Source organism: Arvicola amphibius, chromosome 1 (genome assembly GCF_903992535.2).
Source record: "Arvicola amphibius chromosome 1, mArvAmp1.2, whole genome shotgun sequence".
In the NCBI taxonomy this organism is placed as follows: Eukaryota; Metazoa; Chordata; class Mammalia; order Rodentia; family Cricetidae; genus Arvicola; species Arvicola amphibius.
This window is the reverse complement of record NC_052047.1, coordinates 35,669,169-35,692,649: the sequence shown is the minus strand read 5'-3', so window position 1 is coordinate 35,692,649 and position 23,481 is coordinate 35,669,169. Positions and strand designations below refer to the sequence as shown.

The 23,481-nt window shown below is 44.4% G+C and overlaps 1 protein-coding gene across 1 annotated transcript in view; it reads left to right on the top strand.

Moving 5' to 3' along the window:
• Limch1 (LIM and calponin homology domains 1) overlaps window positions 1-23,481 on the top strand; it is a 313,640-nt gene that overhangs the window by 98,883 nt on the left and 191,276 nt on the right. Inside the window, exon 2 of the mRNA XM_038340732.1 lies at window positions 21,751-21,821. Coding sequence (XP_038196660.1) covers window positions 21,751-21,821 — 71 coding nt within the window. The remainder of the gene's footprint in view (window positions 1-21,750; window positions 21,822-23,481) is intronic.

Sequence of the window (23,481 nt, the reverse complement as noted above, 5' to 3'; positions counted from 1 at the left end):
TCGCTGTGTTGTAGTTGTGTAATAACTTACTCTCTTCTTGTTCTGTGCCTCCCTGCCATGTTTCTTGTGTTGAACGCAGTCTCCTTTTGTGGTAAGTCCAAATAAACGTTTATTGAATTAGTGAATGCCCTGGAGTGTTGATATACTTCCCGGAGCACAATAGAAGACGAGGACGTCTCCACCACCTTGCAGGAGTTTGAAATCTGTGGTGGCAGGGCCTCTCATCTTGTCCCTCCTGAGATCCATGTCTGGCTTTTGGTGCATTCAGACTCTCAAGTTTGTAGACCCTTTCTGTGGATGACTGCTCTCCTGGTCAGCAGCTGCAGAGCAAGGAATCCTCCTAGTTGCATTTCCTAGCCATTATTTGCATTCCCTTATACTTTGGGGTTCTCTGTGTTGTGTGTACATGTATTGGGGTATGCTTGCCTGTAAACACGGATGTGATGCTGATGTTGGAATGCCTTTGTCTGTTGCTCTTTGCATTATTATTATTATTATTATTATTATTTGAGACAGAATCCGGAGCTTAAGATTTCAACTAGACTGAGAGGTCACTGAGCCCCAGGGAGTCACCCCTGTTCACCCCCAGCATGGGGATGAGGGAGGGTTACAGATACACGACCCTATAACCATCTTTTGTATGGGTACTGGGGATCTAGACCCAAGTCCTTATGCTTGTGCAGCCCACACTTCCCCCATGGAGCCATTTCCTTAGTCTTCTGATTTCAGATGCCTTTGTTGTTGCTTGTAGAGTGCCTGTGTCATCCTTTATATTGCTCAATATGTATTTTCAGAGTGTGAAAATTGTACTGTCAAGTTCCTCTTAAATTATTAGTTTTCATTGTGATAATGCATACATTAAGTGTACTCCCTTATTTTCAAGCCCATGGTTCAGTGGCATCAGTGGTTCAGCATACACGGTTCAGTGGCATCAGTGGTTCAGCATATGTGGTTCAGTGGCATCAGTGGTTCAGCATACACGGTTCAGTGGCATCAGTGGTTCAGCATACACGGTTCAGTGGCATCAGTGGTTCAGCATGCGTGGTTCAGTGGCATCAGTGGTTCAGCATGTGTGGTTCAGTGGCATCAGTGGTTCAGCATACACGGTTCAGTGGCATCAGTGGTTCAGCATGTGTGGTTCAGTGGCATCAGTGGTTCAGCATACACGGTTCAGTGGCATCAGTGGTTCAGCATACACGGTTCAGTGGCATCAGTGGTTCAGCATGCGTGGTTCAGTGGCATCAGTGGTTCAGCATGCGTGGTTCATTGGTATCAGTGGTTCAGCATACGTGGTTCAGTGTCTTCAGAAGCATGCATGTTGCTGAGCACCCATCACCACTAGCCCTCCACAGAACTCTCTTCTTGCCCCAGCTGAAACTGTATTCATAACAATAAGACCTCATTCCTTTGCCCTTAGCTCCCAGCAACCACAACCCTATCTTCTGTCTCTATGAATTAGATTAATCTAGGTGTCTCGTTTGAAGGGGGGGGGTCACTCAGTAGTTATCCTTTTATTACTGGCCCTATTTCGCTTAGTGCAGTGTCCTTGTGGTTCACGCACATTGGCTCGTATGTCAGAATTCCCTTCCAAAACTGAGTCATATTCGCTGTATGAGTCTATATGTTTGAAAGTATCCATCTTTCATCCTTTGGCTCTTGTGCGCCATACAGCCATGAGTGTGAGTGTATAAATGTCTCTTTAGCCTGTTATGTTACCCTTTAACTTCATACATCTCTTATGCTCCTAAGGGAAGTCAGATCTAGAGCCTGGTCCTTAACGTTCTCATCTAAGACATGCTGCTTGTGGGAGGTCAGTGATCAATAATTATTGTCTAACTTTTGTCTGTACCAGAAAACAGAATAGTCTACATCATGAGTCTGGATACCAATGAACTTGGAAACATAAGGGTCATCCACTCCATCCATATGGCTTGAAGATATCTGTTTTATTAGGTGGGAAATCAGGAAGTTGTATTTATTGGAACCCTAATATTTTTAAAGCCACCACCTCACAATGGAAAGAGAACCATACATTTGAATGACTGGCTCTTTTCTATGGTGCTCCTTCTTCATGGAAAAAATGGGCTCTTGCATCCCTACAGAATACATAATTGCGCTCCCAATCTGTGTCTGTCTCTCTGTTGTCTGCCTCCCTCCTTAATTCAGTAATAGATTTCCAAAGCCTTTGAAGTGTTGTTCTTTCTCTGGACTGTCCCATCCATCAGTGCACCCATGAGAGATGAAGGTGACTGAGTGTGGGCTGCCAGCCATGCTCGCAGCCATAGGCACTCTCCACAGTACCCGGGGGCCTGACTGGGGACACATTCCTTTAGTTTCAGCAGCCCTTTTCAGGATTGTGTAATTACTACTTTTGTAAAATGTGGAGCTCGTCTTCTCTTTAAAGCACAATTCCCGGAGTTTTGTGCTGGTGGATAACAGCCACACAGCAGTCGAGGTTCTTGAAAAGGAGCCGAAAGGTAGAAGGAAGAATGGCCCATCCTGTGGGCAGCCCATTCATGTCTCCTGCCTGCATCAGCTCACCACCCCTTGCTCCCTCTTCTTCCCCTGAGCATCTAACTTGATTCTCCATTTCTCACTGTCAACTGAGGGCTTCTCAGAGTAGTCTGTGATCTGTCTTCCCTCGCCCGCATCCTGTGCACCCTTATGTATCAAGCTTTCAGACTACCCATCCACAAGTAATGACCTGGATGCTTATTAATTATAAAAGCTTGTCCTTTTAGGACAATTTAGGCCTTTCTCCAACTACTTCTTATAACTTACTTAACCCATATATTTTAAATCTACTTTCTGCTATGTGGCTCGGTTACCTTTTCTTAGGATGGCACATCCAACTTGCTCCGAGTCTGCTGGCGAAATCATGTGTGTAGATTCCTCTTCCCAGTTTCTTCTCTCTCTCTCTCTCTCTCTCTCTCTCTCTCTCTCTCTCTCTCTCTCTCTCTCTCTCTCTCTCTCTCTCTCTCTCTCTCTCTCTCTCTTTTTCCTGGAAGTCCTGCCTAGTCTCTCCTGCCTAAGTATTGGCCACTTAGCTCTTTATTAAACCAATCAGAAGGTGCCATGCGCAAAGACACATCTTTAAATATTTTATAACATGCTTATATTCTGCTCTCTTTGCTTTTGAAGGAATAATATCTGGGACTGAAGTGATGGTTCAGTGGGTAGGTAAGAGAACTGACTGTTCTTTCAGAGGACCCTGGATCAATTCCCAGCACCCTATAACTCCAGTTCTAAAGGATCTGATACCCTCACACAGACATACCTATAGGCAAAACACATAAAATAAATAAATATTAAAAAAAGAAAAGAAATGACCTTCCTGCTTACATCTAAGCTTTGCTCTTGGCCTGTGAATTGTGTCAGTTCGGTAGAATATCAGCTTCCTCTGTGTCAGTCCTCTAGCATGCTTCCTAGCTTCCCCATCTTTTCTACTCCTGTGACGCTGACTCTCTGTGCCTTCCCTCCTTTATCTCTAATGCTCTCCTCTCATCCCCACATTCTGTAGAAGTTGCTTGAGTCAAGGTTTCCTGTATCTTTTACCCCACCCCAACAGAAAACATTCAGTTCACAACCAACACAGCTTTCCTGCCTCATCAGAGCATGGACTTATATTCTCTTTTCAAATCTTTCTCTGTCTCTGTCTCTCTCTCTCTCCCCATCCCTTCCATAACATTCTCATCTCATTATGGCCTCTTAACTCATCAAAAACTTGTTTCCTTTTGCTGGACCATCATTTTTCCCCCCACTGACCGGTTGCTGCTTATCCCCCAAGGTTCAGTCCTTGGACTCCACATGAATAGTTTCACCTAGTGGAGATCACGTTCGGGTGTCCATGTTCAACTCTGCCCCTTGCTGTGTTCTCTAGTACATCCCGTGCTCGGTGTTGCCATAGAGATATGTCTTAGACATTATCAGCCTTGATAGGAAGAAATGTGCCTGAGTATGTCCTTCTAAATTTGTTCCCGTTGAAGCCTTCTCCATTAATAGATTATACAAGCACGAACCTGTTCTTCAATGTGAAAATACAAAAGTGCTTGTTCTGGTTAACGTCTCACATCAGGTCAGTCTACATGAAAGTCCTTCAGCCTCTAGTTTCAGAAGAAACCTGTGTATCTACTTACCTTTCACTGACTGTCTATTTCCCCTGCAGTCCAAGTTACCATCTTTTCCCCTAGTCAATGCTCTGTGTCCTTACTGGTTTTTTCTCCCTCTGGTATTTCTCTCCTCCTCCCTGAAAGTCAGTTCTCCATAATTTAAAAAAAAAAAACTGACCATATCCTTCTCTGCTCAAAGCTTGCTTCTCAGTGGCTTTGGACCCCATAAGAGAAGTCCACAGTGCATATTGTGAGCCAGACACACCTCATCTGCCTCTTTGACCCCAGTGGCTAGGTATTGATTGGCATTTGCACTGGCTCCATTGCAGCCATCCTGGCCTTTTGCTTTTCCAGACAGTTCATGATCATACACACCTATGGGCACTGAATTTGCATTTCTCTCTACCCAGAATGTTCTTCCCATACAAGGGAGTGTTGCTTCCTGTATTCACCCAGGTCTCTGCCGGTCATTCCTTAGACAAGCTCTTCCAAAATAAAACACCCCAAATAGAAACCTGCTCTAGCACTCCGTGTCCTGCTCTTGATTAATTCGTAGCTATCATCACCACCTAAGGCTCTATACTATTATGTCTTAGCTACTAGATGTCATGCCACAGGTTCCGGGACCACATCCCTGCTGTCTGGAACAACGCCAGGCATATCATATGTGCAGTAAATAATTGATGAATAAGTCAGTCTACTCCAGGGCACAGATAAGTATTAACAGTAATTCATATTACCTTTTTTAAAAATTATACTTTTGGCTGGGCGGTGGTGGCGCATGCCTTTAATCCCAGCACTTGGGAGGCAGAGGCAGGCGGATCTCTGAGTTCGAGGCCAGCCTGGACTACAAGAGCTAGTTCCAGGACAGGCTCTAGAAACTACAGGGAAACCCTGACTTGAAAAACCAAAAAAAAATTATACTTTTGGCCATGTATAATTCCAGTTAGCACTCAGATACATAATCTCATTTTTTTTCCTCTGTGAGGTCAATGCTGTGATTCCCTGCCTCCCCCCCCCTCCCATTTAGCAGGTGAAGACAGGACTGCGCATCACAGATGCATTATCCCCAAATCACATAGCTAGTCCTTGGGCTGTGTTCATGTCTTCTGATTGAGGGACATGTCTGTGTTAGCATTTCATCACTAGGGAAATTACCTGAGATAAACTCAGGGAGGACGGAGTTTAGCTTAAGATATGAGGTTTCGGTCCATCATTGGCCAGCACCAGGGCTTCTTGTCCTGTGGCAGAGGCAGAATCACAGCAGAAGAGGGACATGGAGGAGAAAGCTGGTCGTCTTGTAGCTCGGACGTAGAGGAAGTGAGGAAAGACATTCCTTCAGCAGCACCCCCCAAGTGGCTCCTGCAACGAGGCTTCATCTTCTAGTTTCTCCAACAATGCCATACGTTTATGAATCCTTCGGAGGATCAATACATTGATTAGGTCCAAGTCCTCAAGATCCATCACTTCCCCAAAGCCCTGCTTTTCGACACTGTGTTGTGCTCAAGCTTCCAACCCAGAATCCTTTGAAGAGTCTCCCAGACAGTGGCAATCAAGCCTGAATCTCCCGATTTTCAGAACCACCTTATTGCATGTGCCCAGAGAATGAAAGCTCCGGGTGAGGAGGGGGAGAGGGACAGTTGATTTGGTCTGCTAAGAGGCTGGATGACATGTGCCGTAGGAAAATATTGTATGGCTTGTGTCTTGAGACTTGAATATGGAGTTGGAGAGAAATAAAGAGCAAAGACATTCCTAATGTGACGGATGGCATGAGTGGATGCAGAGGCGCACATCTGTGTGGCGAATTCATAAAAGATGTAAGCTTGCACAGCCAGATTCCTCAATTGGCGAGGCTGTCTAAAAGTTGCAGCTTGGGCTGTGGGCAGTGGGAAATGTTAGGAAAACATCCAAATCAAGGTTGCTTTGCAAACGAGTAGGAGCCAAGATCCCCTGGTGTGGCCAACAGCACCGAAGAGTAGGGGAGGCCAAGGGAGCAGAGCGAGGGGGTGGGGGGTGGGGGGGGGGGGGGGGGGGGCGGAGGGGAGGAGACCCTGGGTTGGAAGGCCTCCTTCGGGAAGAGAGGTGATTCAAACTTCCAGGTGCAAAGGAGGTGCAGAGGCCTGTGAAGACACAGGGGCTCCAGTGCTCAAGTTGTGTTTGTGCGAGGGTGCCAGGCTTTCCAAAGCAACCTCTTGACATATAGGCAGAAAAGAATTAAATTCAGAGGTTAGGTTGCTAAGATGAATGAAGTGTGGGAAACAACAGAAATTGCGCAACAGCAATAGATCTTAAATCCAAAGAATGAGTGCATTTTTCTCCATCATGTGTTAACTTCATCTTCAGTACTTTTGGGGAAACTCAAACTTCAGTCCTTGAATATGCTAGACAACCCTTTTAACAGAAATGAGTAAACCGGTACTCATTTTTTGCACATAAATATAGAATTTTATTTACATTTTATGTAATACTTATAGTTGCATATAATTACATATTATTTTATTTCTGTACTATTTATTTAGTTGCAGTGCTGGAGATAGAACCCAGCACTTAATGCATGCCAGGGAAGTGCTCTGCTCCTGAACTTCATTCCCAGCACATGCAGGACCTTCTGTGTGTGTGGAGTGCAAGTGTGTGGACCAAGTGTGCAGGTACACTCACATGTGTATGTGTGGAGACCAGAATGGGATGTCCACTAGCTGCCTCAATTTCTCTCCACCGTAATTGTTGGGACACGGTCTTCCACTGAATCTGGAGCCCTGGTTTCAGTTAGACTGGCTGGCCTGTGAGCTCTAGGGCTCTGTGTGTGTCTGCCCCTGTGCATAGATATAGATGCACACCACCATACCTAGCTTTTAGGTGGATTCTGAGGGTGCTAACTCGGGTCCTTATGCTGGAGCAGCTAGCGCTTTAATCCCCAAGTCGTCTCCCTGGTCCAGTTCTTCCTTAATAAACCCTTGTATATCATTTATAAGTGCCTACCGCCCTGTTCACCATTGTTGCTGTGCTTACTTCCCCATCGTGGGGAGGTGAGGCTCTCCTGCATCCACGGCGCAGCTTTCTTGTAGAAGCTGACTCACCCTGCTCTGGTTTTTTAATAGATGTTCTAGGATGGTGGAAAACTCTGGGTAGAACAATGCTTGATATTTCAAAGCAAGCACTTGAAAGTCTATTTCTGCCTTGTAGTAATAGAATCTCCAGAGTTCCAGAATTAGTTTTGAATTGGATTGCTGTGTCTGGGAGGCCCTGCCACCCCAGATCCGTACGCTGGTAAGGATACTGCTCTGATGACTTTTGCACCTGGATTTTGCTGGAAATCATTTAGGGAATTAGTCAAATACCTAAGAAACACCTTGTGTTTATCCTCCTTGAGATTTACCAGAGAGATTGACTTCACCTGCCCGTGTCTCACGTCAGTGCTCTGACGGCTGTGTTTTTAAATTACGTTTCAAATGAAAAGCCAAATTCTGTGTGTACGTATGTGTGCATGCGCGCGTGTGTGTATGTGTGTATGTGTGCATGCACATGCATTGTTAAGCAGCCTTGATCTGAGTTTTATGACATGGATTCAGCCATGTGCTTTCATCTCGGGACTGTTCCTCGGCTTGTGTGTTCCCTTCCTGCCTCACCTATCACAAGCCCTTGTGTACCTGAAGACTTGGCTCTCACTTGCCTGGTGGACGCTTTGAACATCTCATTGTTTTCTCTCTTTAACTTTACCATAAACATGTTATCTTACATGAGATGTATGCTTTTGGGGGTGTGGAATTCAAGACAGGGTTTCTCTGAGTAGTCCTGGTTGTCCTGGAACTGAAGACCAGGCTGGCCCCAAACTCAGAGATCTGCCTGCCTCTGTCTTCTGAGTGCTGGGGTTAAAGGCGTATGCCACCGCTGCCCAGCTGGGATGCATGTCTTTCAAGCTCGTTTATTTATTGTGCCGTAACATGTATGGCAGTCAAAGGATAACTCGGCAGGATAACAGTTCTTTTCCTTTCACCATGTGGGTCCCAGGGATTGGACTCTGATTATAAGGTGTGTTGGCGAGTGCTTCAATCCATTGTGCTATCGCAGTTCCCACAGTGCAGTTTTCAAGCGTCCCTTATGCCTTGAGATCCTTTGCTCGGGGCAGACAGAGCTGTGGGCACTTGTTGTTGAGTCTACTTTTCAAAACCTTTGCTTTCAGTATCAGCTCTTTGGTTTTTAAACGTTGGTGACTACCCTAGTCTGTTTTCTGCTTTAATAACAGAATGCCTAGAGTGGGAAATACCATGAGCTGGGGAAAATATAAAGAACAGAAATTGATTTCTCACTGTTCTGGAGACGTGGTAGTCTGGGAGCACGGTCCTTGTGTCTGGTGGGCCCCCTTGCTGTATCGTATCGTTACACTACATACAGGCAATTGAGCATGCAGACATGCAAAGAGCAGATGAGAGAGCGCGCAGGGCTCCTAAGAAGCCCACGCTTAGGTAACTAACACACTCATGACAGAAGACACTTCTAAATCTGTTTACTTCCTACACATCCCACTCCCAAATATTCTGAGAATAGCGATTCAATTTCAGCATGACCTTTAGAGGGGGCATTCAAACTCAGCAATGGCACGTTCCCATTTAACACAGCATATGTGCCCAAAACAATAGCGGTCCTGTAGCACCTATGGAGGCCTCTTTACCCATCGTGCTGTGAGCTCATTAGCTGTGCAGGAATCCAGAGGTCCCTGAGCAGATCTGCGGAGCACTGGCCCCAGCCATCCCAGGACTGGCCTTGGGGGTCTGGGGTTGACACACTGAGAAACACTGCTTTCCATGCCATTGGGAGATCTCATGAACATGTTGTCAGCACTGAGTTGAAAAATTAAACAGCATTCCCCAAACTTATTTGGCCATGGATCCTTTTTTTTTTCCCACATCAAATCTCTGTCAGTCCCCAGGGACCCTGTAAAACAGGCACTGGGAAATGCCTCTGTAAGCAGATTTTCTCCTAAGCAGGCAGAAAATCAGTGTGAAGGCCAATCGCTATGAAAAAGAATTTAATCTCTCTAAAGCCATGATGGGAAGAGCAGTATTACCTTTGCACTTTCACCCCTGTCCCCATGGTCTGCAAGAGGAGAGCTCTCTGAACATCAGCGAGTGTGGATCACCAAGGGCCTGCTGCTAGTGCCAGGAGTGGCGGGGGCGGGGAGTTGTGTGTTCTGTGAGCCCCATGTCCATTAATTGGTCTGTTTATTTGCTTGCTTTAGGCTTGTCATTGTGTACCATAGCATAACCAGAGACAGAGAGCAACAGTTTACCAAAGAGGAAAGAAGCCCTCCTCTCCCCATCCCTTCCCACTCTGTGTCATCCAACAGCATGTGGCTAGCCTTACTGGTCCTCCTTGCCTGCCTAGCGGTGTGATAAAGAGCATATAGTTTAGATAGTATAATCCTTTATCTTGGAAGTAGGATGTGTTTGCCCCCTTTCTCCAAACGTTCATTTGTTTTTTCTTTTTTTCTTTTTTCAACCTGGTTAACTGCATGCAAATGCCTCAGTTCAAACCCATGTCAGAGCACCCTGGAATTATTTGCTTTGTTGTAAGTTTCTCCTATATTGGAGACAGAAGAAATGTGTTTTTTAAAAACTTAGAAGCATCTAGATGTTCTGCGCTTTGTGTTTAGTCATTATCTGGGTAAATTTCTCCAGTGTCGTGGCTTTTCAGAAATTACCAGACAGAACGTTACTTTACAAGTTAGCGCCTTGTCCTGCAATGTAGAGAACACAGGTGGTGGGCTTATTTTGTGATTCTGGGCTCAGCTCATGGGACTGGGGAGAAGCCTGTGCCCAGATTTTTCCTGCTTTGAACTCAGTGCCATCATGCCAAGGTTAAATTGAGCCATGGTGGAAATGTTGTTTCTATCGTGGGTGTTGACAACTGCTCTGCTCTACAGAGTCCTCCAGCCTCTGTGGAAGCTGCTGTTTAGTGGAACAGCATGGGCCAAGGCTCACTCTCACGCTGGCCTGATTTAAGTTGTACATCCATGTCTGAAATGCTTGGGATAGAACTGCTTCCAATTTTTTTTTCAGATGTAGAACATTTACATATACTCAGTGGGATATCTTGGATGTGAGACCCAAGTCTAAACATGAAATTCATACATGTCTCATGCATACCTACATATAGCTTTAAGGTAATTTTATTCAGCATTTTTAGTGTGCCGACGTTTTGACTATGACCCATCCCATGAGAACAAATGGGAAAGTTTCTCATTGTGCCTTTGGGAACAACAAAAGTTTGGGATTTGGAGTCATTTCAGATGATGGATGCTCAACTATACAGTCAGGTGTCCTTTGGCTCCCTTTATAACTCTAACTAAAAGGCCTTTCAGACCTTTTACCCTTTAATCCTTTGACAAAATTTTACCATCTAGTGAAATGTATGGTGGTGTGTGTGGATGGAGACTTCTGTCCTGCTCAGTCCCACAGCTGTTCAGTCCCAAAGGAACACATAGAGGCTTGTATTAATTATAAAATGTTTGGCATATTAGCTCAGGCTCATTATTAACTAGCTCTTACAGCTTAAATTAACCCATAATTCTCATCCATGTTTAGCCACTAGCTTGGTGCCTTTTATCAGCAAGGCACTCTCATCTTGCTTCCTCTATGTTTCCCTGTCTTTTCTCTTCCCAGAATTTTTTTTAGTCTGGTTGCCCTGCCTATACTTCCTGCCTGGCTACTGACCAACCAGCATTTTTATTAAAGTAATATGAATGACAAATCTTTACAGTGTACAAGAGCATTATCTCACAGCATGTGTGTAAGCACAAGGTCCTAGTATTTGTCAATTAGACGTAGACCTCATCAATTAGGTTCATTAAACATGGACTGCTTGTGTCCTCTTTAATTTCACTGGTGTGACATAATACTACATTGTGACTATATAGTTCTTTGTGACTAGAGATGAGCCTCCTGGCATGGGTATTATTTGGTCATGGAGTTAAGGGGAGTCAATTCAGTGATGGATCTATATTCACTTGGCTTCTGGAAGCCAAGATGGATGCTCTTTTACTGAGGCGGCTGACACCTCACTGGGATGGTGGTTCAGTGGGTTTGGATTACCATCTACTATTTTTTATCACAAAGCAGCCAGGAGAACAGATTTCCTGCCATAAAACATTATTTGCAGGCTTAAAGAACCAGTGAAGTGCTGGGTGGTGGCACACACTTTTATTCCCAGCCCTTGGGAGGCAGAGGCAGGCGGATGTCTAAGTTCCAGGCCAGCCTGAAATAGAGAGAATTCCAGGACAGCCAGGGCTACACAGAGAAACCTTGTCTTGAAAAACAACAGCATCAACAACAGGAACAAAACCATTGAAAGGTGAGTAGAAAGATACCTTGTTTTGTAAACATTAAATAAAGCAGCTTACCCACCTTCCTTCTCTTCCTCTGTGTTCTCCATTAATGGTTATTTCATTACACATGGATCAAGTTGTATATAGCTTTATTCAAGATGGATTATTGGATTCCTGTTATGATTTTTTAGAGGTGGAGATAAAAATCTAGCAACACCTCAAAGCCTTCTGTTATTTCATTACCCCATGATATTGAGGACATTAATGCTATATACCCACATATTTTAGTATTTTTCTGAACATAGAGATTTATTTTCTTACTCCCCTCTTTGAGGAAAAGGCAGTGTGTGGGGGAAGTTGACATGGGCAATAGAGTCAGGTTTTCATTTACAGCTCATTGGCATAGCCTAATGGCTAGGAGCAAGCGTGGGTCAGGAGTCAGACCACCCTGCCTGTTATCCTCTGCCTCCTGCTAGCCCTAGGAAATTGGGCAAATTGTTTAATGGTCTATAGTTCAGTCTCTTCAGCCTGCAGCAGGGATAATGATAACACTTGCCTGGGACCTCTCAATGACCCATTGAGTACTTTGTGAATATCTGAAGAAAGATCTCTTACCATGAACAGACCCTATGGGTCCTTGCAGCGGTTTAATAAGTGTTAGGGAAACAGGAGTTTCAGGAGAGGTTTCATGGTTAGGCAAAGGTGACTGAAGCTAATGAACCTCCTCTGCTGGCCGCCCTTGTCCAGGGTCTCATCTGTATAACCAGCCAGCGTGGTTGTGAACACAATGCACGGTGCTAAGGAACTGGTGAGTTAGTGGAAGATACCATTGCCGTCACTTTCAAAGGCGAGAGGCTGGGGTGGCAGTGGGCTCATGAAAGTCTGTGACATGCACAGGGGAATCTTAGAGAAATGAAGAGTTTACCAGAAGCCCATTGAAACTATAGATAGAGCCCCATTTCCTTGACCTTGGCCCTTTCTTCCCGAATACTGACTAGGCATAATAAGCCATCGTGTGATTCAAACAAAAGAGAAAGTAATAGAACATGAGATTAAGAGTCTGTGTGATCACACCAGCCCACCTGGAGTCAGTCACATTCCAGACCCCCCCCCCCCCCACAAACAGTATGATTCCACAAACTAAATAGTACTTTAGTTTCTTTGCCCGGTATTCTGCTGTTCATTTTAAAATGCATTGTGCATAGGCATGGGTGGATCACGGCCACTGAGTCAGCAGTTAGTGCCATGGTGCAGTATGGCTTGTCACCCTGTGTCACCTTGGGGCTCTCCCAACAGGAAGGCCGATAGCAGATTCAGCCCTTTAGGGCCAGGAGACAAAATAAATCTCTTTTCCTCACAAAGTGTTCTGCCTCATGAATTTCATTATTGTCACATAAACTAATGCACAAGCATAGAAAAATCGTGTGAACAGATACACAGCCTAGTTAATGATTTAGTGTGAACAGCCTTGTGATGACTACCCCAAATTAAAAAAAAAATAGAATTCTTGTACCCTATGAAGTATCTTCTGCCATCCTTCCCTATTTTCTCAAAATTGGTCTCCTCACTGTATGTGCGTGTGATGTTTATATTGTGTGATGTGTATATATGTATATATGTGTGTACTGTGTTAGGCTGGCTGGCTAGTGAGCTCCAGGGAGCCAGCTGTCTTGTTTCTTCAGCACTGAAATTATGGGCATGTATCCCCCTGTCTGGCTTTTTATATGAGTGTGGTGAATCAAAGCTGGTCCCTTGTGTTTGCTGTACTTTATCCGCCATGCCCTCTCCCCAGCTTCCCTCCTCTTCAGCTGGTCGCTGCTGAGCTGTCCTTTGGTGTCATGTTCCTCTAGCCGGTCCTGGAATGAAAAAAAGGCTACTTACATTACTCTGCTTTTATTCTGAGTAATTCACCGTGTTTTATTTTCATTTAGTAATCTAATAAGTTGTTTGGGTGAATTCTAGCAGTTCTCTGGTTTGACTTTGATGCCGTTTTCTATGCCGAGTACTGGCAAGGTCCACCAGCTTAGTGGTTACTTTGGATTCTTAACTAAAAATTATTCCATTATTAGAATATCAAGTAGTGAAATTGATCAGTTCTTTGGACAGCTCTACAATGGCTGCAGGACTATGTGTACTTGGCAGGGGCTTGAGTTCTAGTTCTTTGCCCAATAGCAGGAAGCCAAGGGCTGACCCCTTCTTCCTCTCCATCGTCACTGCTAACATCATGTCAATGGCCGGCAGGGCAAGTTCTGTGTCGTGAGCAAGGGAGTGACTGATAGTGAGCTGGCAAACGACTGTCCTTAAACAAGCAAACCACCCCTGGAGATGGCTGAGAAGGCTCCCGATGGGTTGCTGAATGACCACTTGGTTTGGACTGCTAATGTTCTTCTCAACACTAGAACCCAAATGACATTTATTAGTCAACATTTTAAAACATACGAAAGGGAGTGGAGGAGGAAAGAGAAGGAAAGGGAGGGAGAGGGAGAGAGGAGGGAGAAAGGGAGAGGAAAGGAGAAAGAGAGAAATGAAGAATGTGAAGGAGGAAGGAAGGGAGGAAAGGGGGAAAGCATTGTGGAGGGTAGGCTCCAAGAAACACATGTGCCAACATTCTGATTGCAGTGGTAGCTGGCATTTTCTGCATTTAGTTCAGACACATACACAAGACACTCAGCATTTTTCAGTAGTTTCAAAAGAAATGACAGGTATCAGCTACCATTATTCTCTAAATATGGGAGCACATGCCTAAAGAAGAGCATCATCCAGGTAGCCATTATCACTTCTGGAGTGGACAGTGACGACTGGTGTCCCTAGGCGGCCAGTACACATTCAGAATTCCCCAGTTGTGCCCCAGCTGTCACCCATGGGTTTTTTTCCAGCCATTACCCTGCAAGGAGATACACATTGCATTTTGTCATGATGCTTTTAGGTCTTGTATTTATGAATAACAACCTTTCCTTTTTCCTTCATGGCAAGGCTTTTTATAAAAAAATTTTTTTAAGAAGTCCGATTTTCTTAGAAAATGTATATTTTTTCATGATATGTGTGACTATCCCTTTATGATCTCCTTTAGTTCTGTCTGTATGCATGGGGACTCTCACTGGCTTCCTAGTCTGATTTCCTTCTCAGCACTCACAAACCCTGACCTCAGCAGAGTTGCCTTTCTGAATACAGATGGAAGCCCCTGACCTTAGGAGCTCTAGCTGTGGATTTCCTTCCTCTTAAATATGAAGTTTGAGAAACAAAACCACGAGAGAACTAGCGTTTTACCCACTTCATAAATATTAAATGCCTTCTGGGCAGTATCCACCCTAATTTCTGACCTCCCACAACAGAGTAACACAGGCTCCTATAAGTACCTGGTAGCAGACACCAATGAATGAAGCCTGCTCTCTCAGCTCCTGAGCCTCAAACCTGGATTCTGTACCCAGGTCTGCCTGATTCCGTGGCTGTCTGCTTCACTCTGCTGAGAACTATGTGATAGGTTTGCCAAATTTAGCCCAGAACTGCGATGTTTATCGAAGGAACAACACAGTCCCCAGGGAAAAATAACCAAGCTCACACGAGACGACATACTTGGTTCACAGCACCCTCCTGGTTCAGTTCCTTTTTGGACTCGTCTTCCTCTTTACTCGGTCCTTAAGGAGTTCAGCTTTGGTGGAACTCATTGTGTGTGTGTGTGTTGTCTGTCTTTCTCTGCAGCTTCTGTCAGCCCTTTCTTAAAAGGAAGGACAGCTTGAGAATGTGCAAACACAGTCGGCTGAACCCACGCGCACGTGTCTGCATTGACCCATTTTCTGTGTCCAGACCGTGCAATGGTTAGAGCGGAGGACGGCATGCTCCCAGAGTTCTTTGAAGCGTCAGCTGTATTTTTAATTAGATTTCTTTGGTAGGCTCTGTCAATCTGTGGCTATAAACAGCACCTTCTGGTTTTCCGATGACATGATGAAAATATAAATGAATCTTGCAGATTGCATTTTATTATCCTCCGTATTAAGCACTCAGAGCTGGTGCTAGCAGGAATCTTGGTCTAGTGATGCTGATTAAATAACTTCAGGCTTGGGCTTCTGGGCTGTTTCTCCGCCAAGCCAAACGGAATCGATATAAGGAGCTATTATAATTGAGCAAAGTGTAGCAATCTAGCTGGTCAGGGAAGTGTCAGGACTGTGAGCAGAGTGTGTTGGGGCCTCCAAGAAAGGTGGGGGGGGGTGTCACTTTAGCTTCTGACTTTTCCACAGCCTTGAATGAGTTCCTTGATTCGTAGGTTTTCACCTGTCAATATAAAGAGTGTTTTTCTGTAATAGGCTTTGATCTCGTGTGAGGTGGTGGTATGCGTGGGACTTGAGAAAGGTCTCAGGCAGCAGTGTGGGTGATAGCTTGAGGAAGCCCATACATAAGTGGATACTGCAGCTGTATTGCTAAAAAAAATTGATGGCAGCTTGCCCCACTGTTACTGTGTAGAGACAGAAAAGACAGGTCTGGAATCTGTTTTGGAAAGACAGCTTGGCTCTTCCTGGTGGCTTGACTTCATCTCTGTGTTATTGGAGGAAGTGATGCCATTCACTGATGCGAAGACCAGAGATGGGTCAAGTTGGACTGGGGAACAAACATTAAGATTTTGTAATAGCCTCAAATGTGATGTGATATATATATATATATATATATATATATATATATATATATATATATATATGGTAGCCAAGAGGAGATGCTTAATGAGAAGTTGAACATTTGATTTGGGACTTGAAGGGCCCAGAAACGTGTAAAAATGCATGAGTTCCCCTCATACATAAGACATGAAAGACATAAGACTAGCTGGAATTTCCTGGGGATTTGATGGGAGGGCATAGGAAGAGAAGAAAGGAAGTGAAAGGAGGGGAAAGGCAGTTCTGTACTCTCCAGCTAATGAGATAGAAATCCTTAGTGCATTGGAAAGATGTGTTTATTTAATGAGGCAGAAAGAAAACCAGGTGGATGAAGTCGTGGGGAAGTCAGGAAAGGCAATGGGTCTCAAAAGGATAGAGCTGCTGGCTCATGCTGCTGAGCCATCCATTACGATCATAGGTGTGGAACATCTCTTAAGTTAGGCAGTAGGGCCAGATGTGTGCATCAGCAGAGAGCCATTGGGTACCACCTCTCTTAAGATCACGGACGAAAATAACTGCACTGGACTATAAACACTGCAGTTGTTTTACCCTGGGCTCACATGCGTTGAGATGCATTGAGTTCCTACTCTGGTTGGGCATGGTGCTAAGGGTTTTGCGTGCTTTAACTCATCTTCAGGAAAACCGATGGAATAGGCACCTTTACCATGTCTTCAGAGGGGAAAATGAGTGTTGGAACGAGCTCACGATCTTGCCCAAAGTGATAGAGTTAAAGGTGCCTCAATTATAATTCTCGACTCTATAGAATTTTCATCAAACTAAATGGAGATAGCTTACAGTGGTTAAGCTTAGAGGCTGTCTGTTACATAGAATCTGGACCAGGGAGGACAGACAGGGCGGTGTTGAATTGGGGTTTTCTGGAAAGGAGAGAATTCAACATAGTGACCTCAGGGAAGTGAAGGAGGCTGTGGACAAAGGCTTAAGGTTGAGATGTGGAATGGAAGGAGAAGATCTTGAACATTGATGGAAACTTTGGGGCTGGCAGGAAAAGGTAAAGGTAGCTATGATCTCCCGAGGGATAGAGGGGCTGGGATGGTGGTCTTAGAGGAAGCTTCCACAAGGTGATATCCATTACCCCAGCCGGGATGGGAGAATCCATGAGGATGCAATTAGAGTCACAGCAAAATGTATTCTGGAACCATCTCTTGAGGAATTGCAAATTACAGGAACGAGAAAAAAAAATATCAAAGACCTTTTGAGGATGACTTTTGTTATAGGTTCAAACACAATCCGTGGTCCTGGTGTTCACTGTGTGGCACTGTTGACACAACAGCCTTCACCATTAAGGCTGTGTTTACTTTGGTTCCTCACCCTGACCCCCGCACCAACTTCTCCTTCCCTGTCCACTAGGCTCAGCCCTTAGAACTTTAGGTCTTTGCTCAGATAAAGACTTTTGCATAGGTCTTCCGGAGGGACCTGTGGTGTCCTGGTACACCTTCCTCCTCTGGAGAACTCTGGCTCTTCCTTCACTGCAGCTTTACTGTCTGTCCAAGTTCTTCCCTGATGTCCTTAGGCAGAGCGTCCTCAGCTCTCCTGGAGTACTCGGCCGAAATGCCGCATGGAATGATAGTTAAGGGTGGGCGAAATTCAAGCTCTGCTGTTGTAATGGCTAATCTTCATTGCCAGCCTGGCTGAATTTAGAATCACCTAAGAGGGGTGTGTGTATGTGTGTGTGCTCACGCGTGTGCGTGTGTGTGTGCGCGCGCACGCGCGCATGTGTGTGTCTGTGTGTGCACATTTCTAGAGAGGTTTAACTGAAAAGAGAAGGACTGCTCTCCTGCAAATATGAGTAGCACCAGCCCATGGCTGAGATCCCGTAAGGAATAAAGAGGGAAAGGGGGCATTCGTTCATCACTTACTGCTTCCTGGCTGTGGGTACAAGATGATCAGCCACCTCCTGCTTTTGCCGTGTTTCCCCGCCATGATGGACTCTAATCCTCTCAAACTGTGAACGAAAACAAAGCCTTCCTTCCCCCAGGTTCCTTTTGTCAGGTGTTTCATCATAGCAAGGAAGGAAAAAAGTATCAAATACGGCGATTGGCGAGTTTTGTGCCCTTGGACAAGTCCGTTAACCCTTTGTTAGTTTTCTTGCCTTTAAATTGGACACGATCATGAGATATTCCGCAGATGCTATGGGGATGGAATAAATATTAAGTAGCACATATTTAGACTGAGAGGGGCAAATGGTAGCTGCCCAGGTTGCCACTCAGGGTCTTCAGTCATGCAAAGGGTGCCAGTCCCTTCCTCTTTGCTCTCGGTCCTCATCTCGTATCTTTCCCAGCAACAACTGTGCTTTCTCCCTCTCCCCGCCCCCCCCCCCCCGGATTGCGACTGCCACCAGGAGTGTCTAGATCTTGTTATTTTGATCTCACCCCTTCTGCAGGGTCTAGCATGAAGCAGGTGTTCAGGAGATAATAGATTGACTGGTGGCTAATTCCTCCTTAAGTGAATATGATTTATCTTTGTTTACAAAACCTACCCTGCAAACTTTGGTTTGACTTTCTAACAATCTCGAGGGGGTTATTTCTAAGGGAAAAGGGAAAAGTAAGAACAGTTTTATCCTACTCTATCGTACAATTTCAGCACGAAGTATGCAGAGATGCTGCAGTTAATTAAGTCAGGTAGGAGCAGGAGAGCTGGGGGCATAATGAGCTGCAGCGAAGCCTCTTCATGAATGAACGAGTGTGGCTTTTGTCGTTAACGCGGTGCGAGAGAAAATCATAGCCTCTTGAAAAGGACCTGCCATTACACAACTTAAGGAAAATATGTCTCTTGAACGTTAAGTGGAAATCTACTTAATCTTCAGGGATCTGTCTTTTGTCAACAAACAGAATCTCTTCATCAGAAGGCTAGGAGTGATAACTCACTCTTGAAACAGTGGAACGCAGAAGCAGCACCATCTTTTAAAGCTTGAGGCCAGCCTAGGCTACATAGTAAGTTTCTGGCTAGCCAGAGCTATGTGGCAAAATCATGTCTCTAAACAAACAAACAAGCAAATTGGGGGCAAAGAGATGGTTTATGCTTAAAAGCTCTTGGTTTTTGCTCTTGCAGAGGACCTGGTATGGACTCTTAGCACCCACAAGGTGGTTCACGTGGTGATGTAACCTCAGTAACTCCTGCTCTAGGGGATCCGACACCCTCTTCTGACTTCTGTAGGCGTTAGGCACTCACATGGCTCATGTACATATGTGCAGGCAAAACATCCATACACATAAATAAATATATATTTTTTTTAGAAAACTCAAACCAAAACAACATATCAAAGATCCTCTCTTCTTATCATTATACTAAAAATTGTGAACATTTATTGAAAATGCTCTTTAGACCTGTAGTTTGTTTGTGGTTTCCTTTCAGAAATCTACAGACAATTCATGAAAATGTTTCTGAACTACTGTTTGCATACATGGTAATGATCAGGCTGGAAGACCAATTCTTGGCAGACTTGGGCTGTTCATTGCAATTATATAATAACAATGGTAGCAAAGCAATTAACAGACTGTAGGCTATGATATACAGCGTGTTACATTATAAACACATCATAAAAATGGAGCTGTGTGGTTTTCTTTTTGAGTCTGGCTTCTCCACATTTCAGAATCCGAATGATTCAGAACAGAGCTAGGGGCCTAGATAAATTCAGAATTACCTTTGAGCGCCATGGAAAGGAAATCGGATACAGATGAGCTTCCTCCATAATTGCTTGCACTGAGCAGTGTGAAGACACATGGCAGTGGCCTTGGCTTCTGCTTTTTTTTTTTTTAAATATGGAGGCAGAGAAAAAAACTTTTCTTGGAAAACTAGGTTTTGATAAATGAGTTATTCAGTGACGTTTACTCTGCATGGTCCTCCAACAAATATTGTGTCAGAAATTAAAGTGGATTGACCCTGAACATAAAGCAGGGGGAATTTGATCCAAGGGCTTCCTGAAGGATATAGCCAGGCAATAGCAGATGGTTTACTGCCATCCTAAGAATTTCTGAGGATTCCCTTGAATGAAGAGATGTGTTGAGGCTTACCCTTGATAAGATAGTGCTGGTTGGTAGTTTTTGTCCATGTATTTTAGCATTTTACTGTGTTGTTATCTGCACATGCGTGTGTTCATGTGTGTGTGTGAGAGAGAGAGAGACACCATTAGGGAACTGTGGGGGCTTGGCTTTTACCATGATGCCTGAGATTCAGAGTCATTGGTGGAAGCAATGAGAGATATAGTGTTTTGATCTCTAAACCTTAGAGATTATGAGCTGCCTGCTTGAGACTAGATGGGAGGCCAGGTGGAAGCCATTGGACCAGCTTTTGAACTCTCTATCAGATATGTTTAATCCATGACCTGTGGGCCATGCATGGCCTAGGATAGCTATATTAGTGACCCAACACAAAATCACACCATAAAATCTGAGGTGTTATATTGTTTTTTTTTTTTTGAGGTGTTATATTGTAACTTTCTTTTTTATAAACTTGACTGTGAGGTTCTTAAGTGTGAACTTTATAGTTGACAGCATCATGCTACAGTGTCGAGAGGCTGGGCACGTCTGATGGATGGAAGATGACAGTGATTTGGAGAAAGGTAGCCAATAGGAAGTAAGGAATGGGTGGGTCTAAAGGGAGAATAAAGAGTTGTTAGCGGGTGTGATGGATGTGGAAGGAAGGGTTTGGTGTGGCTTTGTCAGTTAGAGCTGGACAGCTGTGAGGATGATGGAGTTTTGGTGGCTGAGGAGGAGTGGGGGTAGGAACTGAGTAGAGTGTTCTTCACCATCCTGGTACTCCTCCCTGCTGTGCCCTGAATCCTCCTGAACCTGGGCTTTCTTCACAGATACCCTGTAACCTTTTTTTTAAAGTATTGAACTTCCTGGTTATAAAAGAAAATCTTACGCTTTTGTTTCCTTTTCTTCTTACACACATGCAAGGTCTTAGGCATAGTCCTGGCTATAGCCTGGAACTCACTATATAGAACCACTCTCACTTACTGTCACTATTGACATGTTTTGTATGGAGCCTCCATCCTTTCCGTCTGGTCTACCTCTTCCCTTTCTTTCCCTTCCTCTTTTCCTCTTTTTCATTGTTGGATTATTTTTATGGCTCCATTTTTCTTCCTTCTTGTGGCTTATTAGACATGACTTCTATTTTTGTGTATTGGAGGTTTCCTTAGGGCATGTTACAGACATGTCTACCTGGTATATTTCAGGTCGGGCATTTGGAGAATGAACAAATGAAACACTGAGTACCTTGTGCCCTAGCACATGATTGCTGACAGGGATGCCATGAATGTTCTGTGCTGTCATTTCTGCACGTTGGCTTTAATCTCTAGTTATGGCATTAGTCTCCTAAGTGAGGGCCCTGCAGACCCTCCTTCCCGGACCACCTGTGTGTTAGTGTATAGGATCTTTGCCCTTCCTATTAGTTGTTGTTGTTTATTTTTATGTTGAGAGAACATAGAAGAGAGATACTGTGACCTTGAATTCTTCTTGTTGAACCCCCAAAATAACAGTATTACCAAGAAGAACAGACACATCATCTAAGTTTATCTCACTTGATCCATGCAAAGCCATATTTCCCATTCTTGGAATGTTATGGTTTTTTCAGGGCTCTTGATTTTTTTTAAGTATTGAACTTCCTGGTTATAAAAGAAAATCTTATGCTTTTGTTTCCTTTTCTTCTTTTCCAGCAAGTCACTGGCCGAAGTTTTGGTGATAAAGACTTCCGGACAGGGCTAGAAAATGGGATCCTTCTTTGCGAGTAAGTAGCACTTGCGTTCCCTTAGCTTATTCTAGGAATGTCCTTGATATTATTGTTTCTCTGTAAAATTTCCAGTGGAAGACTTTTTTCTTTTATTTATTTATTTACTTTTTTTAAAAGATAGGACCTCATGTCTCATCATGTAAATCTGGCTGGCTTAACACTCACCATATAGACCAGGATGCTCTTGTACTCACAGAAACCTGCCTGACTCTGCCTCCTGAATCTGGTCTCTAGTCTTTCTTAATTTTGACTGAGTCATAGTTTGAATCTGTGTGCTTTAGGAGAAACCACTAGAATAGGCAGGGCACACGCATGGAGAGGGAGTCTCCATATACAAAGGGCGTGGTGGGGACCATAGTCCTAAATTAGATGGAGAAACCAGAACCCACGGGTAGGATGCAGTTCCCAATAATTTCAGCCCCAATAGTTGTAAGGATGTAGGGTTGACTGAGCTACAAGGGGACACAGTGTTTCTGGACACTCAGGGCATCTTGACCTCAGGCCAGGATGTGTTCTCCACTAGCCCTACTGTGTACAGGGGTTGGGTACACTGAGCTTGTGTTGTTGATAGAGTTCCAAAGTAGATAGTCATGGCAGTATCTGCTGTATTTTGGAGCAAGGCTCTGTCATAGAGCAGTTCTGTGAGGGTAGAGTTAGGAGCTTTCTAGAAAGTGGCTTTAGTCATAAAGTAATCCAGAGTATTAATATTTACAGATGTATATGGTCTTAAACTTTTAAGCAAGACTTCAAATTTTGACTGTATTTAATAGACTAATTTTGACACTGGTTTCTATGTTAGTGGAAGGCAGTGGACGTTGTGACGGCTGGTCTTATATCAACTTGACACGAGCTAGAGTTATCTGAAAGGAAGGAGCCTCAAGGGAGAAAATGCCTCCATAAGATCCAGCTGCAAGGCAATTTTTAAATGAGTGATAGATATGAAAGGGCCCAGTTCATTCTGGGTGGGGCCGTCCCTGGGCTGTTGGTCCTGGGTTCTATAGGAAATCAGACTGATCAAGCCGTGGAGAGCAAGTCAGTAAGCAGCACGCCTCTGTGGCCTCTGCATCAGCTCCTGCCTCCAGGTTCCTACTCTATTTGAGTTCCTGTCTGAACCTCCTTCTATGGTGAACAGTGATATGAAAGTGTGTCTCAAACAAACCCTTTCCTCCCCAGCTTGCTTTTGGTCGTGGTGTTTCATCATAGCAATGGCAACCCTAACTAAAACAGACCTGAAACTGGTACACTGTTCCTAAATGGGCAATCTGAGGTTGGATGGACATGCGCAAGTGCATTCTACACCCCCACCAAGCTATAAAATAGAAGCTTTCCCCTTAGTATTTCCCACCGAATCCCAGCTCTCTGGTGACTGCCCTGTCCCTCCCACCGAATCCCAGCTCCTTGGTGACTGCCCTGTCCTGAGCTCCCTCACCATACCATGCTTTGACCTCTTCTTGAGCATTAGGTAAATGGAATTGCATATGGTGGGCTCTTATTTTGGTGACTTTCAGAATATTTTTTGATGAGGTGAAAATTACAGGGATTGTAGAGATGAAAAATGAAATGTTCATGTCCTTTCTTCTTTGGATCATTTAACCTCTTCTGGTCTCATTTTTCTCTAAATGGCAATACACATTTACAGCCCCACTGCATAGGCTCT